Below are 20,192 nucleotides of genomic sequence, written 5' to 3' on the forward strand. Positions count from 1 at the left end.
AAATTGAAGTGTGAAAAAAGAAAATCTTTGAAGAAGAAGACGATGATGATATCATTTAGGTTGTAAAGAGTAAAAAGATGAAAAAAGATATTTGTGGTGGTGACGATGATAGCAATAATAAATTAATAATAATAGCAAATTAAATAGTAACTTAAAAAAAATTTCAAAAAATGAAGAGATAAGAAAAAAAAAACATAAAAAATTCAGAAGGGTTTTAGTGGCATTTTATTTATAATTGATCAACGTCTTATTAGTTTTGTCAAATATATTGTATTTTTTATGAATATTACATTAGTTTAATTTATTATAGTTAAATTTGTCAGAAATAAAATTTTTCATGGTTAAAACTTAGAAACGGTAATTTATCTATTTATTCATGCACTACTAATCTACTAGCTAGTATCCTTTTTAGCAAAAGTTTCTTTTCTTGTAGCTTCATTTGTTTAAATAGTTTGTTTTTCCTATAGATAGTTTTTTTTTTGTTACCATCACTAGATAGAGAAAATATAAATATTGTAAACAGATTAAAAAAATAAATATTCAAAAAAAGCAGATAAACAACTTAAAATTATTATTATTAAAATTAATAATATAAAAAAGTCTTTATTATTATTATTATTATTATTATTATTATTATTATTATTATTATTATTATTATTATTATTATTATTATTATTATTATTTGGTCCTGAAATTAAAACATTATCGTTTAATTTATACTTGTGTCATTCCCTCCAAGACTTCTTTCCTCTATTTATTTATTTTTTGAATATAAAGATTAAAGAACATGAGCACCACAAACTTTTTAAAGATAAGAAAAGAAAAATAAAAAATAAAAGTGACAAGTGACCTTTAAGAGTATTATAAATATGGATGTAGAGATCACACTCCCATTATACCCAACAACAAACAAAATTCACTTCATATTCTTCTTCTTCTCTTTCATTCTCTTTAACAATGGCAAAGATGTCATCTTCAGATCCTTTAGTTCTTGGAAGAGTGGTTGGAGATGTCATCCACTCTTTCAATCCAAGTGTTCAAATGTCTGTCACTTACAACACCAAACAAGTCTTCAATGGCCATGAGTTCTTCCCTTCTGCTCTTACCACTAGGCCTAAGGTTGCCATTGATGGTGGTGACATGAGGACTTTTTACACACTGGTAATAATTTCATTATTCATACATATATATATATATTATTTGTTATAATAGAAGAGAGGCAAAAAATAATTAATAAATAATATTATGGTAGATATTAAAAAAAAAATAAGGGTGATCATTGTTGATGATTGTGAGTTTGCTTTTTTTTTTCCTATTTAATTTTACACTAGATCAATTTTACTTACAAGATTTCACTACTATTTAATTTGTTGATCCTTTTTCTCTCCCAAAAAAGGGGGAAAAACAAAACCCTAGGGGTTAGTTCTTACAAAATTTGGAGCTATTTGAGAAAAATTAATGTATCCTCTTGTTTCTTTTGTAGATCATGACAGATCCTGATGTTCCTGGCCCAAGTGATCCTTATCTGAGAGAACATTTGCACTGGTAACTTGATATATATGATTGAATTTGAACCTAGGTTTTTTATTTTTTTTTTATTTTATTTTTTTCTAGTAAAATTAGGTTTAATTATATAACTTTCATGTAATACAAAAGAAAAATGTCTGTTTCATCATATATACTAAAAGTTGACCTTCAAAAACAAATTATGAGAAGAGAAATAGTGACAATAATCTTATGATTAATACATGAACTTTGGTAAAGTTATACTAAACCTTTTTTTGGCTCTCAAATCTAACTAGTGTATTTAGAACTTATTAGCCTTTTCACTTTTGAATACAAATTTTCTTAATTTAATTAAAGCATTAGCTATAGATAAATCCCCAATATGTTTAATTTATCCACTAAAAATAGTGATATCACATGAACTATCTTATAATTAAGAAGAAGCCTTTTTCCCCTCTCTTACACACACACTCTCTTTTTTTTCCTCCTAATATTCACATTTTAAACAAATACTAATATAATTCTTGTACAATTATTGTAAATACATATACTTGGTATATTACCTCTAACATATATATCTATTTATAGCAATTATACAAAAAATTATACACAATAATTAATTATTTATATAACATTTTTGCACATTTTAATACACAAAAAATAATTAAGTGTAGATAGAGAGGCTTCTGATCTAACAGTCTACTCTTAATTGGTTGCTTTTGCAGGATGGTTACAGACATTCCTGGCACAACAGATGCCACATTTGGTAGGTTTCATTGATTCATAGATCTAATTAAAATACACCATATATGTGTTATTCTGTGTTATTCATTTCTATATATAATTCAAATTGACCTACCTTATTATTATTAAGTGAAAATGTTTTATACATTATATAGACTACCCAACTATCAAATGACTATACTAATTTTTTTTTTATGTATCTTTCAAAAATAAAATAGTTACACCAAATATTTGCATGAACTGAAGTCTAGAATTTAGTTCATATTGTACTATATTATGAATACAATTACTAAAATTATCTACTAATAAAATGACAAAGATTCACATGTAGTTATTTTTATGTCAATTATAGTTAATAGTTAAAAATCGTTAAATAATAATTTAGTTAAATTAATGGTTCTTAAATATTAACATCATGTGAGTTTTTACCGGATAAAATATATATATTTATATATAAATACATAGTGACTGATTTTAATAATTAATATATGTCTGATAAGTAATAAAAAAGATAAATGAATAATAGTAACAATTTTGTTTGATGTAAAATGGAAGGGAAAGAGATAGTGAGCTATGAAAGCCCTAAGCCACAGATAGGGATACACAGGTATGTGTTTGTGTTGTTGAAGCAAAAGAGAAGGCAGAGTGTAACCCCACCAAGTTCAAGGGATCACTTCAACACTATCAACTTCTCTGCTCACTCTGACCTTTCTCTTCCTGTTGCTGCTGTCTACTTCAATGCTCAGAGAGAAACCGCCGCTAGAAGACGCTAATTCATATATATGTAGCTGCATGCACACCTATATATATATATATTTATTATTAGTAAATAAAGCAAGAAGCATGCGAGCAAGGTTAGGTTATGGCTATATATCATCATCATCATCATGAAGAATGAAAAGGGTATGGCACGTGGCTTCTTCTCATAGGTGGTGTTAATCTTGGATATATAGTTTAGGTGTCACTTATTATTATATCATGTATGTGGCTAATTAATGTATTGTGTTAGTTGTATGTGTTGTTTGTGAGTTATGTAATATAATGTTATGAACTTGAGAATTAAGAATAAATAAATATCTTTTTATTACTACAGTAACCTAGTTTAATTTCCCTATATATATATATATATATATATATATATATATATATATATATATATATATATATATATATATATATATATATATATAACAATAAAAAATAGTCATGTTTACAAGCCAAGAAATGATAGAAATTAATAACAATAATAATGAACTTATTAGAAAATATTTAAGATTTGATCGATCATTTATTCATGAAAAAATATAGGAAACTAAGTTTCAGATAATTAATATTGTTTAATGTTTTTTATTGTAAAATTTTTTCTTTAACCTTTATTTTGAAAAATTTAGGATTTAGAATTAAAATATAACATATAAAATTAAGGATTTAAAATTTAAAATTAAAAAAATTAACTGATCTTGGCTAAAAAAATTAGCTCCTTAGTTGAACTCATTCATGCATCCTAATTGATGCTTTTAGTTTCGTTTATTGTTAGGAATGAAATAAATAGACATAGGTGTGTTTGCAATTATTATAACCAATTTTCTAATTTTCAAGCTTAAAATAATATATATATTTTTTTCATATAATCACAGATGTTCGTGTATCATTTAACTGCCATAACTTTTTAGTTTCAACTTTCAGCATTCAAATTAAGCCAAAATGTAATATGCATTAGTTAGGTTATTAGTGTGAGAGAAAACTCAAAATTTGAGTTATAATAATAATAACAATTGATAAATCATAAAGTTCAATCTGTTGTTAAAGAAAATTCAGCAACACTCATATATAAGGGTATGTTATGTATTATAAAATAAATCATTTTGGAATTGTTATATATATTAATTAATATTAATACAAAAGATCGAATACATTTTTATCAAAAAGTTCAATTTCTGTTTATTTTTCCGAAAGATGATATGACTTCTAACAAAAATAAATCACAAAGGCTCTTAATTATTCACTTTTTGAGACAATTTGATCTTCTTCTTTTTTTTTTTTTACCTAAAACAATGTTATATTGAGGAATTGAATAGTTTGTATTTTAATAAAAACCCGATGTAATTTGGAATTAAAAATATCGGGGATGTCTTAAACAAGGTAAATAATTAAAAAAAAATTCAGTTTATTTAACAAAAATAAATATTAATGATTATTTTATTTATTTTAAATTTATAAGATTAAACTATCTGATATTAAAAATTTTTAAGAATAATTAAATTTGAGTAATTATTCATTACTTTTTTCTCTTGTGATGTCAATTAGTGAATAATGCATGAATTTATTTTAAAATACGAGACTATAAGAAAAAAAACTGAAATAGTTTATTTTTTAAAAGTTTGTTAAATCTCATTTTAAGTAATTTGAACATATAAAAAAATAAACAATGTTCAATTAAAAGGGTGTGCAAGATAAACAAACAAAAAATAATAAAAAGCCTTAAAAAACCATATAAAAATGGTAAAAAAAAAATCATGTATAAATGAATCTTAATATAAATATGATATATAATAAAACACAATTTTTTAGGCTAAAAAATTTAGATATGGAAGTAGGGTATGTGTTATATTTTAATATGATAATTTTTGGTGTTTTTTAAAACTATGGGACGTACACAAATAGGATCTTTTGATTTGTATTTAAAAAATTTTAAAAATTTGGGGTAGTCCGATTTATGTACTCCAAATTTTTTTAATTTTTTAAACACAAATCGGAGGGTTCGAGTACATAAATTGAACGGTCCAATTTTTGTACCTAAAAATTGGACGGTTCGATTTTTGTATCTCTTAAAAATTGAACGGTATGATTTGTATTCCGTAAATTAAATCATCTCACGTTTTAGAAAAATACCACAATAGATCACAATTCAAAAAAACACGTTAACCCAATATTAAAAATAAGAGCAATGACCAAACGGGTATTAGCCAACAACCAGTCAAATACCTTTGTGTGAATTCAAAATCTCTACCAATTAATATATATAGATGTTTCTTCTTCTAAGTATCAGAATGTTTCTTTTTCATAAATTTTTTTGTATTGCAAATATGAATGTCTCTATTTCTTTAAGAATTTCATATTTTTTTAAATTTTATAGATATTTAATTATTTTTACTAAAATATAATTAGATGTTTCTTTTGTTAAGAATTAGGATTTTTTTTTCATATTAAATGAATGTTTTTTTTATAATTCTATAATTGTGTAGTTTGCAGTCTTTTTAATCATCAAAACGACACCTAATATCCCAAAACGCAAAGAACAATATCTGCAACAAACCCCTAATTACAAATATGCGTGTTAAATACAAAATAAAAATCCCATCATCCACCGTCCTGCACTCTAACATGTCCCTTGCACACTTTAAGTACAAGTCAATCAAACTACTTCCTACATGAGAAGTGCCAGCACCTCCGATCCCTCGCGGTGTTACCCGCACATCACAATCATCGAGTTCCAAAAAACCTTATCCCTCCCACCAAGCCCCATCTCATGAAACAGCCTTTTCGCCTCACACAAAAATTCCTCCTTGCTATAATTCGTGAGCATGATATTGTTAACAGAAGCATAAGAATCAAATTTACCCATCACCACGAAGCGCAGCAGCATTGATGTGAGAGAAAAGAGAAAGGTTTTTATAGGTTTTAATTAGATTTATTTAATTAATTTTAAATTTTTAAAATTTTAAATTTAAAAAATTTAAAATTAATTATTAATATAAATTAACATGATTTTGTTTATCTTTTGCTCACAACCTTTTGGTTCATATAATTTTCTAAAAATAAAAATGTGAATTCTTGAATCCATATAAGTCGGTGGCACTAGATACACAATACTAAAAGAGATTCGGTACGATCTTTTCAAAAGGTTTTATTATTGTTGTTTTGTCGTACAACTTATTCAAGTCTTTGAAACTAGAAACCCAAGGAGCCCCAAATGTCGCCTATAGATCTATATAAGTAGAGTATGACTTTTTGGAATGGAGAGTAAGAGTATAGAAGCAATGCATCCCAAAATGAGTGGATCCTTAGATCATCACATAATCAACAACATTTGTTGTTTTCTGCTTTTCATTGATGTTAACATATGCAAATAATATCAAGAGTTTTATGCGGCTAATATTTTTTTGTAATGGATTGGAGAGTGTATTATGCATAATTATGAAGAGTTTGTGTGTTTTTTATGAATGTAAAAATATTTTTTTTTTAATTAAAAATTACAAATAGGACGCTTAGATTTGGGTAGGAGTAGAAAACCATGGGTTCGATTTTAGGTGAAAGTAAAAAAAATGAAGGTAATCAAGTTGAGTTTGTCTAGTAGTAGCCCGCTTAAGTAAGTGTCGGGGGTTCGAATTTTGTCTTATTGTGCATGCAACAACTCATTAGTCAGCGACAAACTCTTAAATAGAATTCAGTACCGCAGCGAATTAGTCCTTAACCTGCCAATTTAAAAGATACCGTGAAAAAAAAAAAACTAAAGGTTGGTTTTGGGTGAGGATAGAAAACTGGGTCGATTTTGGGTAAAAAAAAACCCAAAAATTCAAAAAAACTCAAATTGAAGGTCCGATTTGCATGCTTAAAAATTTTTTTAACGTTAGAAAACAAATCTAACCCCTCAGATTTGTAAACTTTTAAAAAATAAAAAATAAAAATCACAAATCTAACCTTTAGATTTGTAATATTTATACAAATTAAAATTAAAATACACTAAATTTTTACATTATTGAAAAACACTACTTCTACTTGTACTACAATACAAAAAGTAAAAAGCTCGTTTTATGCGCGTATGTATATATATAATTATGGAAAAGTATATATAATTGGAAGAATGTTAGATGACCATAAGAATTTATTATTTTTTATTATTAGTTAATTATTAATGTTTAAAAGTGTGGATTAAAAGTATGTTATTGAATTATTAAACTAAAGAAAATAAAATTAATGACTAAAAATGATGGCTAAAATAATAAATTCAGATAATCTTTAAATATTTTCATATAATTATAAAAGGGGATGGATAGCCAATAAAATAGTTAATATTTCATAATAAAAAGAAACATCTAAAATTAAAAATAATTTAAACATTTAAAACTTATAAAAAAATTAAAATTTAGTATTTAGAATTTAAAAATTAAGATTTAAAATTTATGGTTAGAATTTAAAATTTGACTTAGAATTTAGAATTTAGAGTTTAGAATTTAGGGTTTAGTATTTTTTATTTAAGATTTAAAGTTTTAAATTTAGTATTTATGATCTAAAATTCAAGGTGTAGAATTTAGGGTGACCAGTGGTGGCTGATGGTGACAGTGGTGGTAAACCATCGTATGTGGTCGTTGCCGATGATAGAGATGACCAGCGGTGGTCACTGGTAGCAGCAACCATGGCTAATGGTGAAGGTAGGTGACTTGTGATAATAAGTATGTAAAATTGAAGTGTATATATGTTGAGAGGGAAAAAATAATAATTTTGAAAAGAAATAGGAATATATATCGGATCTTTTTGAATTATTAACTGATATTGACTAATTTTTTATTAGTTAGCTAGCATAATTAGAATTTATCAACATTTATAGAGCTTAGAAGATTTCATAGATAATAAGCAACTTGCATATATGTGATAATACATAATTAATCAGTCACTAATTAATGGTGAAACTGGAACTGAAATTGTGGTTTTGTTTTGCCATGCAACAATGCTCCTATATCCCCCAAAAATGGTAACCTAAGATATTCCTCCAATGAAAAAGACTCGGAAATAACAACATTATAATTATTATTATTACTACTAATATTTTTACTCTTATTACAAGCTGGAATTGCACTAGAAATATCTGAAATTGGCATCAAGCAATTCGCCAAGAGTGCATTCTTTTTCCCTGTGGAATAATTAGAATTAGTAGTACTTGTAGTGGCAGTATTGTAATAATGTGGTTTTGATGGTGATGAAGAAATGCAATTCACTAATTCAAGATCAATCTCAAATAGGTCTTCATCATCATCGTCTTCCATAATCAAGAAATGATGACTATGATCTTGGGGAACCATCACTTCTCTTCTCTTAATAGTAGTCATCACCATGGTACATTATATTATATGTTATTATTGTATGTCACAAACAAGAAATTGCAATTATATTTATAGTGGGAATTTATGGTGGTGGATGTGGCAAGTAGAACGCTCTCCAACAAATCTGAAAAGGGATGAAATTGATGAATTTCGGACCAGCAACTCCTCTTAATTAATTAATAATTAATTAATTAATAATTAGAGCTGCTCCAATATAAAATTCAACGCTCGTGTTGCTGACATATGTGACAAATATTTGTTCCCTAATGTCAAATCCATAAACGTGTGAGAATACATATAAATGACTCTTTCTGCTTAGTTATCCATTTTAAGGGGAAAAAAGAATCAAAACCATATATTTGATGAACACATGAAATTTTAGCAACTATATATTTTAACCATTGTAATAATATAAAGTCCGTTGAAAAGGAGAACTAAATATATCTTATAAAGATGTCATTATTACAAAAATCATTGTTAGTGATATTTTATTTTTTTACCAAATAATAAAAATAACTGTTAATATATTTACTGACAATTAGATGATATTAATTGTTTTATATTTTGCCACTAAAATATTTTAGAAGTAATTATATAATTGCTGGTAAAAATATTTTTAATGACTGCAAAAAATATATAATTGTTATTATAACATATAGTAATAATAATAAATATATTATTTCACATAAATATAAGTTAAATAAGATATATAGTGACCATTATATTATTGTCACTAGAAATAATTTTTATCTTAGTGTGTGAATACTTCTCTCTTATTAATATATTTTGATAGGTCATCAGCATAGGATTTTGCTATCATCTCTACCATCAAAAACAAAATCATGAGACATAATATTGTCATTTTTTTAAACATATTAATAAAAAATATAACAAAATCTTCGTATAAAACATAATGAGAAGCATGCAGTTGATTCAGTTTCACCAAAATCATAACATGAAGTCAAACTTAGAGCTACCTACCTCAACAGAACACTAAATTGTTGCCATATATACTTATAAAGCTAACTAGTTAAGTTACATAATATTTAGAGTGGCGAACTACTTTCCTTCTGAAAGCGTACATGACTTAGAAATCCTAAGATTAATTAATAAAGAATAAAAAAAATCCAACAAGAAGTTGGTATATGGTTAGAATAAGGGCAATTTTTTTTTTTTTTTTTGAGGGGATGGAAGATCAAAACATTTATATGTTTTATATATTGAAGCACAAGATACGTATTGAGCATTGTGGGATCAAAACCATCATTAATAGAGTTTGGGAAATGAAAAAAGAAAAACCTAAATGACCTCTAAGAGGTAAATTAGTTCATTTCCAAATTTCCTTGAATTAATAGGTTTCCATAAAAAAGAGAGAGAGAAAAAAATTGAGCATTCACAAATTAATAAGAGATTTTTTATCATTGTCAATCAAAAACTAAAATTTATATCATTGGTTAAAAGGAATGATGATTATCTATTACAATAACTAACTATATCTATGGTTAGAAGCAAAGCAATATCTTTTTTTTTTTTTGGGGTCAGGGAAGCAAAGCAATATCTAAATATGAACATTTTTTTTTCCTTGTATCTATTTTGGGCCGAGGTCTTCCTTCCTTGTAAATAACTTCCATTTAAAAAGGTTAGATCAACAAGCCCAACCCGCCAAAAACTTGAAGCCCACATTATATTTGGGCCTACCTTATTAATTACTCTTGTTAATTAAACCATAAAATAATGCAAGCCCAAAAAAAAATGAAACAGTGATTATACGGGTTTAGCTAACATGTATCCTAAAGACATATGATAAATTTATTATTAGTAAAAAAATTTAAATATTTTTTATTTAATAAATATAAAATAATACATTAAAGTTTTAAATTTTTTATATTTTTAATAAAAAATTTCTTAATTTATAAATTTAACATGTCCTAAATATATTTCAATATTAACTACTTTTGAACATTAAAAAAAAAACTTTGTAGAAATCGGTCAAATCTTGATGATAATATTTGAATTTTCAATACTTAATTATTTAAGTATATATTAATGATTTAATTACAAGATAAACCCAAACTGATTTATTGATCTTCCATTTAGACAAGAGAACAAAGGGTCCCCATTAAACCTTTTTGAGTCACGAGACTCACAGTCCATACCCTACTAGTGAACAAAACAACGAGCAAAACACCATCATGTCATTATGTAGAGAAGCCAATATATATTTATATATACTTGTACCATTATTTTATCATGTGACACAACCAAGCCCAAAAAATTAGACATTTATCAACATATTGAATAATAATGTTTTGTTTTATTTGGTTCTCCTTAGCTTATAAATGCATGGTGGTGTATATACCCTCTTCATTCTCACACATAACCCCAAAGGCAAAGAGGAAAGTGCACAAAAGAAGAAAGAAATTAGGGTAAGATAATCCTACTCTTTTCTCCATCTTCTTTGGCATTTACCAATTTCCTTTTTCTTAGTCTTGTTACCTATGTGATGATGATACTCACATCTTCCTCTTCAATTTCTTTCATATTGTTAAATGTTAATGAATAAATTTATTTGATTCATATATACATAACCATATCTATCCATTATTATATGTCTATCCTTAATTATAGCTAGGATGTATATACCACATTATGAGAATAAAAAAGAGAAATAAAATATGTTTTATAAGAATCTGAATACTTTTTTTAGACACGTTTTAATAGGTTAAGTAATTTCTATATAATATAGAGAAAACTCAGGTGCAGTCAACTTCACGTGAAGTTGATAGTTCAGAGCCATTAAATTATTTAAATAATTTGACTAAATTTTCATCTAACGACTTTCAGCTATCAACTTCACGTGAAGCTGACTGCACCTGAGTTTCCATCATATTAAAATGGACAATATTATTAATGATTTTATAATTTTATCATTTATATAAAATCTATTTGTCAATAATTTAATATATATTTTTGGCCATATATATGGATATTGTTATAGATGGTATATGCTTGGATTATTGTAGTGGCCATTTTTGTAGCCTATGGTCACTATGATAGGGTACATGGAACCAACAACAGTAATGTGATTTGGAGAAGATTACAAGAAGAAGAAAATTGCAATTTCTATGAAGGGAGCTGGGTGAGGGATGAATCTTATCCACTTTATGATTCTTTAGCATGTCCCAACATTGATTATCAATTTGATTGTTTGAAATATGGTCGTCAAGATCAAAATTACCTCAAATACCGATGGCAACCTAACAATTGCGATTTACCAAGGTTTGTAATTTTTTATTCTGTTCATAATAATATCTCTCAAAATATATATATATATAGTAGTTATTAGATAAAAATTTTAATTTTCATCCAGAACAAAATAACATAATATATTATCACGTTAGTAAAAATAGTTAATGTTTAAAGTAATATATTTAAAAAGTTATGTAAATATATAAATATAATTAAATGACCGTATAAAATTTTTTATATTATTAATGTATAAATGTATTAATATATTTTTTAAAAAATATTTTTTTTTATTGTAATATATATTATTTGGAATGTAATTTTGCAGATGGGATGGGAAAATTTTGTTGGAGAAATTGAGAGGGAAGCAAATAATGTTTGTTGGAGATTCTATTGGCCATGACCAATGGCAATCACTTGTATGCTTACTTCATGCATCTGCACCTGAATCTGCAGTAATACAATCTGATTCAGAACATGCCTCCTTCCACAACTTCACAATCCCAGTTTGTAATTTAACTTTGTCTTAAGCTCTCATATAATTGATATATATTGACTAGAACAAATTATCAATTTAGTCCTGTAAAAATTGAAAATCTGAGATAATTTAGTTCCAAAAATTTCTTCAGAGACAATTTAAAATTTGCCGGTTTCTTTTAAAGGGCTAAATTAATAGTTTATTCTCAATAATAATAATAAAGGTAGAGTATGTTTTGCCCTTAATATTTGTGATTTTTTTTTAAATAGTCTTAACGTTTAGTTTTATTCAATTTATTTCTTAAGGTTTTTGATTTGTTACAAAATTATCTTTGAACGTTAATTCCATGCAAGACTTTAGGAACAAAGTTAAAAATTTTTAAAGATAATTTTTTTATACAAATTAAAAATTTTAAGAGACAAAATTAACCAAAATTAAACTTTAGAAATATTTTTGAAAAATATCGCAAACGTTAGGGATAAAAAATATATTTTACTTTAATAATAACAATTTTAAGTGAATTGTGACATAAATATAGAGATATATTTAAAAAATGCTTTTGGTAATAGATAAAAATATAATTTAATTTTGATACAATATCATTTATTCAATCACGTAACGCCACATAAAAAAAATTACTTTTTACATTGACAATGTGAAAAATTATCAAAAACACCAGATGTAAATAGATAACTGAATAAAACAATTTACATTGTTAGTGTATTAAAATTCAATTCTAAAAATACGTGTCTCATGTTATAAAATTATTGTATTTTGTTTCCTTCAAGATGTGTGTTATATCTATTTCATATAGATTTATATAATAAGCATTTCCATTGTTATTTTTCCAGGGCTATGGAATTTCAGTGATTTTTATGAGACAACAATATTTGGTTGATATTGATTATGAGGATAAAATTGGTCGAGTCCTAAAACTTGATTCCATTAAAAATGGGGAGTTATGGAAGAAAATGGACATTTTGGTTTTCAACACTTGGTTCTGGTGGAACCGCAACGATTCTGGAAAACCGTACGAATTTTACAAACTCATATTTATTTGTTGATTATTATTTTTGCTCTACCAAAATTATGATTAATTAATAATTATGCGCATTATGATTAGTAATAAAATTAAGTGTGTCACCATTTTAATTTGTTGTTGATGCAGATGGGATTATATTCAGAATGGGGACAAGATTGTCAAAGACATGGATCGTATTGAAGCTTTTAAGTTGGGTTTGACAACATGGGTTAATTGGGTAAATGCAGAGATTAATCCAAACAAGAACAAAGTTTTTTATCAAGGGATTACTCCTTCACATTGGAAGTAAGATTTAAGAAATAATTTCCTTTTTTAGCAAATTTACTAAAAGTGATAAAAAATTTCAAAAAATGTTATTAGTTTAATTCTTAAAATTATATTTATTTTTAGTTTTCGAAAATACACTTTGCATGTCTTCTGAATCCATTTTACATTTGTATGTATAGATTATTTACGTAAAATATTATAATTGAATTTTAATAGTAGTCTCTTAAATTCACGATTCAATTTGATTTTTCATCTTCGAATTACTAAGTTAGCATAAAAAAGAATATAAAATTATTATGGTGTTCAAAACTCAATTTTACTAAATTAGTGTTTTTAAAATTTTAAAAATTAAAATAAGATTTTAGAAGCCAAATTAAATATTTAAGTAAATAGTCAAATTAATTCCTGAAAGATCAATTGTTCTCTAAATTGGTCATCGGAAGATTTTTTAAATCAAATTCGTTCTTTAAAGATTTTAAATTAGTCATATTAGTCATTCCGTTACTTTCTTTGTTGATAGTGTCAAAATTTGCTAATGTGACACGTTAAGCGACACCCAACACACACCTATGAGTTTTAATTGACTATTAACATAATTAGTTTATAAAATTAGATCAAATCAATTCCGAATTGAGGGATTCCAATTCCTCAAGTTCTTCTCTCAATTAGGTATTGATTTGATCTAATTTTATAAACTTATTATGTTAATAGTCAATTAAGATTCCTAAGTGTGTGTTGGAGTGTCACCTAACGTGTTACATTAGCAAATTTTGGCACCATCAACAAAGAAAGTGACCAAAGAACTAACATGACTAATTTAAAAATTTTTAAGGATGAATTTGATTAAAAAAATCTTTTGAAAACCAATTTGAAGAACAAATGATCTTTCAAAGACTAATTTGATAATTTACTCTTAAGTATTTAGTCATTAGTCATTAGTTAAAAATTAAAATAATTAGCTTGTTATATCATCACTTATTACTTTATTATTAGCGTTATATATATTCTGATTCATTTTATATTTTGTGTACTAATAGGGGTGGTGAATGGAACGAACCACAAGTGAAAAATTGTTCATTGGAGACAGAACCATTAAGCGGATCAAGCTATCCAAGTGGATTGCCACCTCAAGTGTTTATAATGGAAGATATATTAAATAAAATAACCAAACCATTTCATCTACTTAACATTACAACACTCTCGCAGCTTAGAAAAGATGCACATCCTAGTATTTACAATGCCCATAGAACCATGGATTGTCTCCATTGGTGTGTGGCAGGCTTGCCAGATACATGGAATTTACTCATGTATGCAACACTCATTACTGATGATAATTGAAGATGGTAAAGTATCACATCGATTGGAAACACAAACAAAACATGTTTTATATGTAACATGGCTAGTAAAGAAGTTCATCCATGTAAGCTTTTAGAGAGAGGGGAGAGTGCTAAGGCTAAGGCATAGAAGAGAACAGCAAAATTTCTGTCAGAACAAATATTCTAGTTATTATTAATCTTTTGAAAGAAAATTTTTGTTGGATTTTAATTTTGATGGTCCTGTTATGATAATTGGTGTATTATAGTAAAATTTTCAAATGGGCTTGTCCGGCCCGTTTATACTCGTGGATTTAAGTGAGTGGACCAATTCATATCAATTGTATTGAGTCTTTAAAATAAAAGTCTTATTGCACCGGGTTCAAGTCCTCATGGAGGAATATAAAACCATTTATGTGTACTCTCATGTAGTGTGTGTGAGTGAGTTGTGTGGGTGTGTAATACATGAGTGAGTCTTTAAAATAAAAGTCTTATCGCAGCCGAGGCCTGGGTTAGATGGCCACTTTGTGTGCCTTCCACAGAGCTGCACCGGGTTCAAGTCCTCATGGAGGAATATAGAACCATTTATGTGTACTCTCATGTAGTGTGTGTGAGTGAGTTGTGTGGGTGTGTAATACATGGGTGTATGGATGTAATGCCTAGGATTGGGGGTTGTCCAAGTCTTATCCACTTAAAGAAAGTTCATCCGGTTTTTTATTATCTTGATGGGTAATTTTTAATTAAAAAATAAAACAAATGATTTTTTCAACTAAAATATTAACTTTTAGGCCAAAGTGTTTGCATTTTTAATATATTATTGGGTTAAAAATTTAAATATTTTTCATAGAACTTTAAATATTTGGATTGAATTACTAAAAAAATTTTAAAAGCATAAAAGATAAAAAAATTTAAACAAATTAAAAGAACTAATCTATTTATTTCATGAGTTAATCCGTTTAATTTACAAGTTAATCGAGTCTATTTTTAAAGCCAAATATCTATTTATTAAATAAACAGTTCAATTTAACAGACTATTTTAACGGATATCATACCTTATAATTGCATAATTCTAATGTTGAAATGCTATTTACTTACCCTTGAAGTTATTCATTAAAAGACATTGTGATGTGTTGTTATTTAAGAAGTATTCACTTATGGACTTATGGTCAAGTCACTGTATTCTAAAAGACTTCTATTTTAAAAACCAAACAATTAAAAAAAAAGTAAGTAGTTTTTTAATTTGTTAAATGGTACTCAATGGATTTTAATGCAGTATTATCAAGATGCTACAAAGTTGATTTTCTAAGAATTGTTATGTTAACCCTAAGTTATAGACATTATTTTATATTATCAAGCTTATTGGTGAATTTAGTGTAAGATTGATATATAGATCTCTAGTAATTTATACAACAGCCCTTAATATGTAAACAAATTTCAAAGGTAAATAAGTATATAAATAAGTTATCCAAACAACAAAGAGTATTTTTTTTTACCCATATAAAATATTATAGGAGAAAACAGAGTTGAAACTCAAGTACAATTTTGCTTATCATTGACCATGCATTCATGCTAAACCAATCATAAAGATGATGCTCAAAATTCAACAATTTTGAGTGGTTTCAAAATTCCTTCAATTAAATTAATTCTCCTACTTGATCTAACCTTTTTCATTTAAAAAAAAATATAATGTAATTTTTTTCCCTCTTCTCATTGCTATTCCCCTATGTTCATGATATCATATCATATATGAAATGAAACACGTCCTAATTCCATAATGTAGTATTAGATATGGTTATGATGGCAGAATCTACATACAGCAGATACTCTGTAGCAAAGAGAATATAATTTCAACAAAACATTTAATACAAGTAAGTTAAAATCCAATACTTTCAGTGGTAAAATGTAGGGACATGCTGGCCCTCCCTCTCTCCCTCTGCTTCTCTTCAAATAATTTTCAATTATTAATTTATTATTTATCTCCTTTTTATATATATGAGGCATAATCCATTCTTGCTAGTATATGTTAAATTTATGATTAACATTGCTAAATTTATTATTTTTTCTATACTGCACGGTAGTGTGTAACACAACAAACAAATATTTTTTGAAATAAAAAATTATTATTTTTAAAATTATATTTTTTAATTTTAATTTTTCAAATACATTTTTTTTATTCAAAGCAAGTTTGTCATACTGCCGAACCGGTTCATCTAACTTCAGCAAACTTCACCTCAAATTTAAAAAAAAATGACTAACTCAAATTATTAATCATCATTTTCAGAATATATAGAAATTAACAAGAGTACACAAGAATAAATCATATTTTTATTGGAGAAATAATATTTTTTTTAATTTACAATGAAAAAAATCTTATAACTGTGTATCTATATATTTCTAGAGACAATGATAATGGTTGTTATTGTCGCCAACAATGTTAAAAAAATCATACTTGTTGTCTACGTATTTTGGTGTACTCCCATGTATGCTTGGATACGATGATAAATTAATAATGACTTAAAAATTTGAATTTTGTATTTTTCTAAAAAAAATTGAAGTGAAATTAAAAATACAGAATTGGCCGAAAAGTGCGACGAACTCACTCTAAATAAAAAAATCGTATTTAAAAAATTAAAATTAAAAAATCAAGTATAAAAAAATAATTATTTCTTTTATTTTATTTCTAAAATCTCAAAAAATAAGTGAGGAGATATTGTACAGTAAAAAAAATTCGATGTCTCTAATTTGTTGTTTAGTTACAAAGTAATTTTCAAAAATTGGACTTATCAATTTATGCTGTTTAACTTTTTTTGAAAAGAATCACAAATTCAAATTGTTTGATTTACGTTTTTTAAAACTAAAAAAATAACATCAAAATTAGTCTTTTCAATTTTTATTTTTAAAAATAACAAAATTTAAAAGTATAAATTAAACTAGATTCTCCGATTTGTAACTTTTTTTTTTCTTCAAACAAATTAAACTGTCCGATTTAGTTAATATTAACTAAAGAAAAATTTCATATCAAACAAAAATATTCATACTTCTAATAACAATGTATTACATATATTTAATCAATATAAAAAAAATTAACCTGAAAATTTATCTAATAAATAGTTTCAAAATTTTATACCAATCTGATATTATTTGATACACATTTTATATATACTTAAATCAACACAATGCACATTTCTATTTAGTTATATATATTTACAAAATTTAGTAAAAACAATTTATGTGATAAGTAATTATAATTTAACAATTAAATTAATAAAAAAATCAAATATATTAACTCTTACACAAATGCATCAATATAGACGTAGAGAGAGACATACATTAATATTATCTATTTGAATATATTATTTTTGTTGTGGTATTTAAATGTATTAGATATGTTGCTGACTTATGTGGGTCTTGGAAAGGGAATCTGAGTCATGATGCCTATGGTCCTTAATTCTAATATCAAAATTGACATTCTGAGCTGGTGACATGCTTTGGTGACCTTAGGAGGGTCAGTTTCAGTTAGATGATGCAGCAGAAGTAACAGCAAGAAAAAATTCTGTGAATTTCACTCATTTTGATTAGACATTATCCTTTATATTTATTGCATTACTTTCAAGAAAAAAAATATTTTTATATATTAAAAATTAGTCATAAAATTAATTATTATATATTTACATATGTTAAATAATATATATTTTAATTAAATAATTAATTATTAAAATAATCAAATCTATAATATATTAATAATAATTTTTTTTATAAAATGTCAAATATTTTTATACTTAATAATTGATTTTTATACTTTAGAATATATTTATATTAATTTTGAATATATCAGAGAAAAAATTACATTCATTTCATATGGCTATACAGAAATTTAAATAAGTTTTTTTTAAAATAATAAACAACTAATTTGTAAATGAGGGTTAGTTCAAGTAGCATATATTTGATTCTTTTAAGTAATATTTTGAGTTTAAATCTGTTAGGCTCAAATGTAATTGCTTCCTTTAAAAGACTTGTAATTTAGAAAAAAAAAAAGTACTTAGAATAATGTGATGCAAGAAATTAAAAAAAAAAATAGATCATGTGACTAGATTTAATCATTTAACCACTATTTTATTTTGATTTTTGTCTTAACTTTTGGATACATCATCTTGTAGTATTGTTATACTTTTTTTCTTTGTATCTTGAAGTTTGATCAAGCAAGTTATAAAAATAATTAGTGGTGCTATAATATTTATATTTTTTAAAAAAATAGATAGAGAAGTGATCGAAAACTCTGACATGCAGTAATGTATTTTTGAACATAAGACACAGTCAACCATACTGAAATCAAATTATGTCATGTCCTATAGCATAATAATAATAATAATAATAATAATAATAATAATAATAATAATAATAATAATAATAATAATAATAATAATAATAATAATAATTGTGGATTATATCTTATCCCTCTTCTTTCTGTTCCTCACACACTCTAATGAATCCTCATTGACTTTCAGTATTCCTGAATCTTGTAGATGATGTTATTTGTGTGATTAGATTCTCTCTTCAAAACAGAATCTGAATGATAAGCCTTCTATGCAGTCCTTCATATCCAATCTTTAAAAATATCCATAAAATTATCTATTTTGAATATTTAATTTGACCTTTTTATCCCACCTTAATATTTTGTAACCTTATTTTTCTAGTTTTGGATGTGATTAAGGGTTAATTATTTATTTATCATCAATTTGATGAATTGTTTTAATTTTCAATTTTTTAAATATATTTCTAAATTATTGTATTAATTTAAATATATCTTGTATATTAAATATGGACTAATTATTATAATAATTTAGAAAAATTAGAGTGCACACATTTAATTTTTCTCACAATCACAAAAACAGAGAGACATAAGGAATGAGGGGGTAAACATATGGTACTAACTTTATATTCCTTTTTTTTTTTAATTATATAGGGTCTGATACATCATACATATACCTTGGTAGTTCAGAAATTCATATATCTAAAACCCTCCCAAAAAAAGAAGACATGATTAAACATGGAAATGGAAGTAATAGTACCCTGCTAGAACATTATGCTAATTTTGTCCTATGGAACAGACACTACTTCTACTACTACTACAACTAATACTACTACTTCCCACATTGGTTTTACACAAAAAAAAGAAAAATAAAATTAAAATTAATAAAAATAAAAATAAAAATAATAATAGTCACTAGTGGGGTCAACATGCTTCTTCAATTCTCATTCATATACCATACACTAATATTAGATTAATTAAGCCACTATTTTTTTTTTAGTATTTTCTAATTGGTGGAATTGGAAGCATTTTGAGTTGAACTTGAACTGAGGCTAAGATCAAGAAGGGTATTTGGACCATTAATATTATTATTATTATTATTATTATTTCCCTTATTACCCTTTGAAAGCTTTTGCTTCAGCTCAGTTAAAAGTGCTTGATTTTCTTGATTGAGAAGTTGTGCTTT

The 20,192-nt window shown here is 25.7% G+C and overlaps 2 protein-coding genes across 2 annotated transcripts; both read left to right on the plus strand.

The window, feature by feature from the left end:
* Positions 1-869: 869 nt before the first annotated feature.
* Positions 870-3,337, plus strand: LOC112720583 (CEN-like protein 1). The gene is made up of 4 exons (XM_025771571.2): positions 870-1,161; positions 1,484-1,545; positions 2,232-2,272; positions 2,806-3,337. The coding sequence occupies exons 1-4, from the start codon at positions 958-960 to the stop codon at positions 3,021-3,023; spliced, it is 525 nt and encodes a 174-aa protein (XP_025627356.1). The 5' UTR covers positions 870-957; the 3' UTR covers positions 3,024-3,337.
* Positions 3,338-10,627: 7,290 nt separating this feature from the next.
* Positions 10,628-15,412, plus strand: LOC112758670 (protein trichome birefringence-like 41). The gene is made up of 6 exons (XM_025807394.2): positions 10,628-10,777; positions 11,350-11,630; positions 11,926-12,103; positions 12,927-13,105; positions 13,244-13,402; positions 14,422-15,412. Exons 1-6 carry the CDS (start codon positions 10,691-10,693, stop codon positions 14,720-14,722), a joined length of 1,185 nt encoding a protein of 394 aa, XP_025663179.1. The 5' UTR covers positions 10,628-10,690; the 3' UTR covers positions 14,723-15,412.
* The last annotated feature ends 4,780 nt before the right edge of the window (positions 15,413-20,192 follow it).

The sequence above is a fragment of the Arachis hypogaea genome, chromosome 2 (genome assembly GCF_003086295.3).
Source record: "Arachis hypogaea cultivar Tifrunner chromosome 2, arahy.Tifrunner.gnm2.J5K5, whole genome shotgun sequence".
NCBI classification, from domain to species: domain Eukaryota; kingdom Viridiplantae; phylum Streptophyta; class Magnoliopsida; order Fabales; family Fabaceae; genus Arachis; species Arachis hypogaea.

Coding starts and splice junctions, on each gene's coding strand:
- LOC112720583 (XM_025771571.2), top strand. CDS start 958: ATGGCAAAGATGTCATCTTCAGATCCTTTAGTTCTTGGAAGAGTGGTT. Junction 1,162..1,483: donor TGAGGACTTTTTACACACTG/GTAATAATTTCA, acceptor TTTCTTTTGTAG/ATCATGACAGATCCTGATGT. Junction 1,546..2,231: donor CTGAGAGAACATTTGCACTG/GTAACTTGATAT, acceptor TTGCTTTTGCAG/GATGGTTACAGACATTCCTG.
- LOC112758670 (XM_025807394.2), top strand. CDS start 10,691: ATGCATGGTGGTGTATATACCCTCTTCATTCTCACACATAACCCCAAA. Junction 12,104..12,926: donor TCCACAACTTCACAATCCCA/GTTTGTAATTTA, acceptor TTATTTTTCCAG/GGCTATGGAATTTCAGTGAT. Junction 13,106..13,243: donor CGCAACGATTCTGGAAAACC/GTACGAATTTTA, acceptor TTGTTGATGCAG/ATGGGATTATATTCAGAATG.